This window comes from Entelurus aequoreus, linkage group LG10 (genome assembly GCF_033978785.1).
Source record: "Entelurus aequoreus isolate RoL-2023_Sb linkage group LG10, RoL_Eaeq_v1.1, whole genome shotgun sequence".
Classification (NCBI taxonomy): Eukaryota; Metazoa; Chordata; class Actinopteri; order Syngnathiformes; family Syngnathidae; genus Entelurus; species Entelurus aequoreus.
The window spans coordinates 46,505,191-46,512,705 of NC_084740.1; the positions used below are offsets into that span (position 1 = coordinate 46,505,191).

A 7,515-nucleotide genomic window follows, 5' to 3' on the forward strand; every position below is an offset into this window, starting at 1 on the left:
AGGCTAGGTAATGACCCCAATCATAGAAGTAAACCTTCAACAGGAGAAAATACGTGTGGCTCATTCAGAGAGTCCTGACCTCAACCCCGATTGAGAATATTGCTGCACTGAAGCACTTTTGTGAAGAGGAATGGTCCAAAGGTCCTCCTGACCGTTGTGCAGGTCTGATCTGCGACTACAGGAAACCTTTGGTTGAGGTTGTTGCTGCCCAAGGAGGGTCAACCACTAAGTAAATCCAAGGGTTCACTTACTTCTTCCACCCTGCACTGTCAATGTTTACATGTTGTGTTCAATACAAAAATGAAAACCTTTTGGTGGGTATTAGTCGAATCAGAATGTTTGTTTATTGTTGTGACTTTGATGAAGAGCACAAGACATTTTAGCACCAATTTATGCAGAAATCCAAGTAATCCCAAAGGGTTCACATATATGTGTGTGTGTGTATATATATATGTATATATATATATATATATATATATATATATATATATATATATATATATATATATATATATATATATATATATATATATATAATGTATTTATATATACATACATATACTATATATATATATACATACATATACTATATATATATATACGTATTTATATATACATACATATACTATATATATATATATATATACGTATTTATATATACATACGTATACTATATATATATATATATATATATATATATACATATTTATATATACATACGTATACTGTATATATATATATGTATATATATATATATATACGTATTTATATATACATACGTATACTGTATTTATATATATGTATATATATGTGTATATATATACTGTATATATATATATATGTATATATATATATATATATATGTATGTATATATATGTATGTATATATATATGTATATATGTGTATGTATATATATGTATATCTATGTATGTATGTGTATATAGTATGTATATGAATGTATATACAGTGGGGGTCAAAAGTGTACATCCACTTGTAAAGAACATCATGTCATGGCTGTCTTCAGTTTCCAATCATTTGTTATTTTTGTGTGATGTAGTGATTGGAGCACATACTTGTTGCTCACAAAAACATTCATGAAGTTTGCTTCTTTTATGAAATATTATGGGTCTACTGAAAATGTGAGGGTCAAAAGTATACATACAGCAATGTTAATATTTGCTTCCTTGGCAAGTTGACCTGCAATAAGGCGCTTTTGGTAGCCATCCACAAGCTTCTGGCTGACCACTTGACCACTCTGATATAGTACACTACATATGTGTTGTGATATAGTACACTACATATGTGTTGTGATATAGTACACTACATATGTGTTGTGATATAGTACACTACATGTGTGTTGTGATATAGTACACTACATATGTGTTGTGATATAGTACACTACATATATGTTGTGATATAGTACACTACATATGTGTTGTGATATAGCTTATATAACTTCCACTTACAGATGTAGCGACCAACTGTAGTTACTGACAGTGGGTTTCTGAAGTGTTGCTGAGCCCATGTGGTGATATCCTTTACACACTGATGTGGCTTGTTGATGCAGTACAGCCTGAGGGATGGAAGGTCACGGGCTTAGCTGCTTACGTGCAGTGATTTCTCCACATTCTCTGAACCCTTTGATGATATTACGGAGCGTAGATGTTGAAATCCCTAAATTCCTTGCAATAGCTGCTTGAGAAAGGTTGTTCTTAAACTGTTCAACAATTTGCTCAGGCATTTGTTGACAAAGTGGTGACCCTCGCCCCATCCTTGTTTGTGAATGACTGAGCATTTCATGGAATCTACTTTTATACCCAATCATGGCACCCACCTGTTCCCAATTAGCCTGTTCACCTGTGGGATGTTCCAAATAAGTGTTTGATGAGCATTCCTCAACTTTATCAGTATTTATTGCCACCTTTCCCAACTTCTTTGTCACGTGTTGCTGCCATCAAATTCTAAAGTTAATGATTATTTGCACAAATAAAATGTTTATGAGTTTGAACATCAAATATGTTGTCTTTGTAGCATATTCAACTGAATATGGCTTGAAAAGGATTTGCAAATCATTGTATTCCGTTTATATTTACATCTAACACCATTTCCCAACTCATATGGAAACAGGGTTTGTAGTAGTGATATTGTACAAGTATTATATTGTAAATAATATAGTAGTATTGATATTGTACAAGTATTATATTGTAAATAATATAGTAGTATTGATATTGTACAAGTATTATATTGTAAATAATATAGTAGTAGTGATATTGTACAAGTATTATATTGTAAATAATATAGTAGTAGTGATATTGTACAAGTATTATATTGTAAATAATATAGTAGTAGTGATATTGTACAAGTATTATATTGTAAATAATATAGTAGTAGTGATATTGTACAAGTATTATATTGTAAATAATATAGTAGTAGTGATATTGTACAAGTATTATATTGTAAGTATTGAAGTAGTAGTGATATTGTACACATATTATACTGTAAGTAATATAGTATTATATTATATTATACAAGTTTAACATGATTGCTGACATAAACATGCCCACAATAACAACATTACTTCCTGATTATGTACCAATGACAGTTAAGTTGCATTCAGGAAGCCCAGTATTTATGAGCATCAACATGACACAACACAGTTAAGTTGCATTCAGGAACCCCAGTATTTATGAGCATCAACATGACACAACACAGTTAAGTTGCATTCAGGAACCCCAGTATTTATGAGCATCAACATGACACAACACAGTTAAGTTGCATTCAGGAAGCCCAGTATTTATGAGCGTCAACATGACACAACACATGTTCTTCACTTCTATTGCTGCAATAGATGTTCCCTCTTTTTAAATGTATGACTGACTTACTTCATTTATTGAAGTCTTTTTCTCTGCCATTGGCTGCTAGATGCAATAACATCACTTTCACTTTCTGTCATCTTCAACATTTTGCAATTTGGCCAAACTCTCTGGAAAAAAGCCACAATCAAAACACAAAAGTCTATCATCACTTTTGTGTTTTTTAACATTTCTGTGTGATATCACCAAGTCAGTGATATCATTACATAGGACACGTGTGATGAAAACCATTTACCTTATGTGTGATATCATGTGTGATACAAGCTGTCCTCACAGCGCGTTTACTTGTGTGCGAGATCATGTGCGATACAAACAGTCCTGCAGCAGCTTTACTTATGTGTGATATCATGTGATACAATCAGTCCTGCACAGTGTTTATTTGTGTGTGATATCATGTGTGATACAAGCTGTCCTCACAGCATGTTTACTTGTGTGCGATATCGTGTGCGATACAAACAGTCTTGCAGCAGCTTTACTTATGTGTGATATCATGTGATACAATCAGTCCTGCAGAGTGTTTATTTGTGTGTGATATCATGTGTGATACAAGCAGTCCTGCAGAGTGTTTACTTGTGTGTGATATCATGTGTGATACAAACAGTCCTCTAGAGTGTTTACTTGTGTGTGATATCATGTGCGATACAAGCAGTCCTGCAGAGTGTTTACTTGTGTGTGATATCATGTGTGATACAAACAGTCCTCTAGAGTGTTTACTTGTGTGTGATATCATGTGCGATACAAGCAGTCCTGCTGAGTGTTTACTTGTGTGTGATATCATGTGCGATACAAGCAGTCCAGCACAGTGTTTATTTGTGTGCGATATCATGTGTGATACAAGCAGTGTGTTTACTTGTGTGTGATATTATGTGCGATACAAGCAGTCCTGCAGCGTGTTTACCTGCGTGTGATATCATGTGTGATACAAGCAGTGTGTTTACTTGCGTGCGATATCATGTGTGATACAAGCAGTGTGTTTACTTGTGTGTGATATTATGTGCGATACAAGCAGTCCTGCAGCGTGTTTACTTGCGTGTGATATCATGTGTGATACAAGCAGTGTGTTTACTTGCGTGTGATATCATGTGTGATACAAGCAGTCCTGTTTTGGTTTGCTTTTGTGTGATATCATGTGCAATACAAGCACTTCCTGCACAGTGTTTATTTGTGTGGGATATCATGTGCGATACAAGCATTCCTGCTGTGTGTTTACTTGTGTGCGATATCATATGTGATACAAGCAGTCCTGCAGTGTGTTTACTTGCGTGTGATATCATGTGTGATACAAGCAGTCCTGCAGCAAGTTTACTTGTGTGTGATATCATGTGCGATACAAGCAGTCCTGCAGCGTGTTTACTTGTGTGATACCATGTGCGATACAAGCAACGTGTGTACTTGTGCAAAGCTGGACAGTTAACATCTAAATGTCTTCTATTTGACTAAAGTCATTTCCAAAAGGTAGACATGCTAGGCTATAGGCTACTAGGAGCTAGCAGCTACACAGCAGCTAAGCACACAATAACACACAAGCTAGACATAGGTAATAATCGTTGAACAATAACAGGTGAAATTAGTCATAATAAATAAGTACCAAGTAATTATAGTTACATATTACTTACACACACAAAGTCTCCAAGGCAGTATTAGAAAGTATCCAGGAACAAAGGTGTCCGCATCATTCAACTTACTGCATGATGAGCTTTTTTTAGGTTTGTGTTTTCCATACCTACTATTGTTGTCTGTTGGACTCTTTGCACTTCATCAAACCTTTTACAACAATAATACATGACTCCTGCTCATATGGTATCGGATCAATGTCAGTATCGTATTGGAGGTAACCATGTATAGTAGTATTGATGTGAAGACACACACACACACACACACACACACACACAGTAATCCCCTCTGCATGTTTCCTTGTGGCCTGCGTCAGGACGTTGTCGCCACTTCCTGTTGACACTTCCTGTTGGGATGATTTCTATCTCATCCCAACTAAACACACGTCCCATCACTCCTTTGATTGACACATTGTCTTTGTCTTCCAGGGGCCAGCCATGGGGTCCATCAGGAGCCCCCCAGCCTTTATGTCTCCAGCCATGATGTCCCCCGGGTCCATGCACACCATGGGGGGTCCTGTCACCGGGTCCATGCTCCCAATGGGGGGTCATGTCACTCCGCCTGTGTCCATGCCCCCATTAGGGGGTCCTGGCCCTGTCCCTTCAACTGTGTCCATGCCCCCACCAGGGGGTCCTGTCCCTTCAACTGTGTCCATGCCCCCACCGGGGGGTCTTGTCCCTGGGTCCATGCCCCGAATGAGGGGTCCTTTCCCTGGATCCATGCCCCGAATGGGGGGTCCTGTCCCTGTCCCTTCAACTGTGTCCATGCCCCCAATGAGGGGTCCTGTCCCTGGGTCCATGCCCCCACTGGGGGGTCCTGTCACTCCCCCTGTGTCCATGTCCCCATTAGGGGGTCCTGGACCTGTCCCTTCAACTGTGTCCATGTCCCCACTGGAGGGTCCTGTCCCTGGGTCCATGCCCCGAATGGGGGGTCCTGTCCCTGGGCCCATGCCCCGAATGGGGGGTCCTGTCCCTGTGTCCATGCCCCGAATGAGGGGTCCTGTCCCTGTCCCTTCAACTGTGTCCATTCCCCCCCTGGGCGGCCCTCTCCTGCCGGACTTCAAGCCACGTAGCGCAGCACCAGGTGAGATCTTCAAAATAAAACAACTTTGTCTTACTTTTAATGCTTCCTTTGTCTCCCAGGCTTCAAACCCATAGCAGACATGACCTCTGACCCTGGCCTGGGAAAACCTGCGGACCCCGAGCTGGGCTCCCCAGAGCCCGCGGTGATGAACCTGCCGCCCGGCCCTTACCATCGCCCCCCTCCCCGCTTCCTTCCCCCCCAAATGATGCCCGGGGGACCCACCTTCCCCCGGTTCAGGATGCGCCTGCCCTTCCCCCCTCGCGGCCCCGTCCTTCCCCGGCCGCCCTTCATGGGGCCGCCGGAGGGCCCCTTCCGAGGAAGGCCGCCTTTCAGGGGCCCCGTTCGCTTCCCAAGAGGCGGCTGGTAGAAACCTTTTGTTTGTACAGCCAACTTTTTTTTAGTGATGCCCCCCCCCCCAGGCTGTAAATATTGTACATGCTCGCCACCTTTGATATCTTTTTGTATATTTTTGTCAAAGCAGTGGAAAGGAATCATCTTGTGCTGATTTCAACTTTTTAGTCCAAGATCACAGCTTTTCTTGTCCGCCACTAGAGGGCGACACCTGCCAGCAGTTGCTGTCATTAAACAACTTATGTCCAAACTTTTGCTGGTTTTTTTACTATTTTGTTGCAAAAAAAACTTCAACATACCTTAAATAATGTACATTATTACATAATAATGTACATTATATGTATATGATAATGTATACCTTAGAGTAATACTAATGTACAGTATTTACCCTGGAGAGTAATAATATACATTTACCTTGAAGAGAGTAATACTAATATACAGTATTTACATTGGAGAGTAATAATGATATACAGTATTTACCCTGGAGAGTAATAATAATATACATTATTTACCTTGAAGAGAGTAATATTAATATACAGTATTTACCTTGGAGAGTAATAATAATATACATTACCTTGAAGAGGGTAATAATAATATACATTATTTACCTTGAATAGAGTAATAATAATATACATTATTTACCTTGAAGAGAGTAATAAGAATATACAGTATTTACCCTGGAGAGTAATAATATACATTATTTACCTTGAAGAGAGTAATAAGAATATACAGTATTTACCCTAGAGAGTAATAATAATATACATTATTTACTAGGGGTGTGGGAAAAAATCGATTCGAATTCGAATCGCGATTTTTATGTTGTGCGATTCAGAATCGATTCTCATTTTTAAAAAAATCGATTTAAAAAAAAAAAAGTTTTTTAAATTTATATCATATACATATAATGTACATTATCATTATCATTTATCATTTATTTGTAAAAATTTTTTTATTTTTTTTAAATGAATCAATCCAACAAAACAATACACAGCAATACCATAACAATGCAATCCAATTCCAAAAGCAAAGCCGAGCCAGCAACACTCAGAAGTGCAATAAACAGAGCAATTGAGAGGAGACACAAACACCACACAGAACAAACCAAAAGTAGTGAAACAAAAATGAATATTATCAACAACAGTATCAATATTAGTTACAATTTCAACATAGCAGTGATTAAAAATCCCTCATTGACATTATCATTAGACATTTATAAAAAAGAACAATAGTGTCACAGTGGCTTACACTTGCATCGCATCTCATAAGCTTGACAACACACTGTGTCCAATATTTTCACAAAGATAAAATAAGTCATATTTTTGCTTCATTTAATAGTTCAAACAAATGTACATTATTGCAATCAGTTGATAAAACATTGTCCTTTACAATTATAAAAGCTTTTTACAAAAATCTACTACTCTGCTTGCATGTCAGCAGACTGGGGTAGATCCTGCTGAAATCTATGTATTCAATGAATAGACAATCCTTTTCAATCGAGAATCGTGTTGAATTGAAAAAAAATTGATTTCGAATTGAATCGTGACCCCAAGAATCGATATCGAATGGAATCGTGGGACACCCAAAGATTCACAG

At 38.1% G+C, this 7,515-nt stretch overlaps 1 protein-coding gene across 1 annotated transcript in view; it reads left to right on the forward strand.

Moving 5' to 3' along the window:
- Positions 1 to 6,183, forward strand: part of LOC133658695 (SR-related and CTD-associated factor 4-like) — a 63,846-nt gene extending 57,663 nt beyond the window's left edge. The window contains exons 17-18 of the mRNA XM_062061013.1: positions 4,917 to 5,571; positions 5,631 to 6,183. Of these exons, the coding sequence (XP_061916997.1) occupies positions 4,917 to 5,571; positions 5,631 to 5,938 (963 nt within the window). The 3' untranslated portion in view covers positions 5,939 to 6,183. The remainder of the gene's footprint in view (positions 1 to 4,916; positions 5,572 to 5,630) is intronic.
- Positions 6,184 to 7,515: the final 1,332 nt, after the last annotated feature.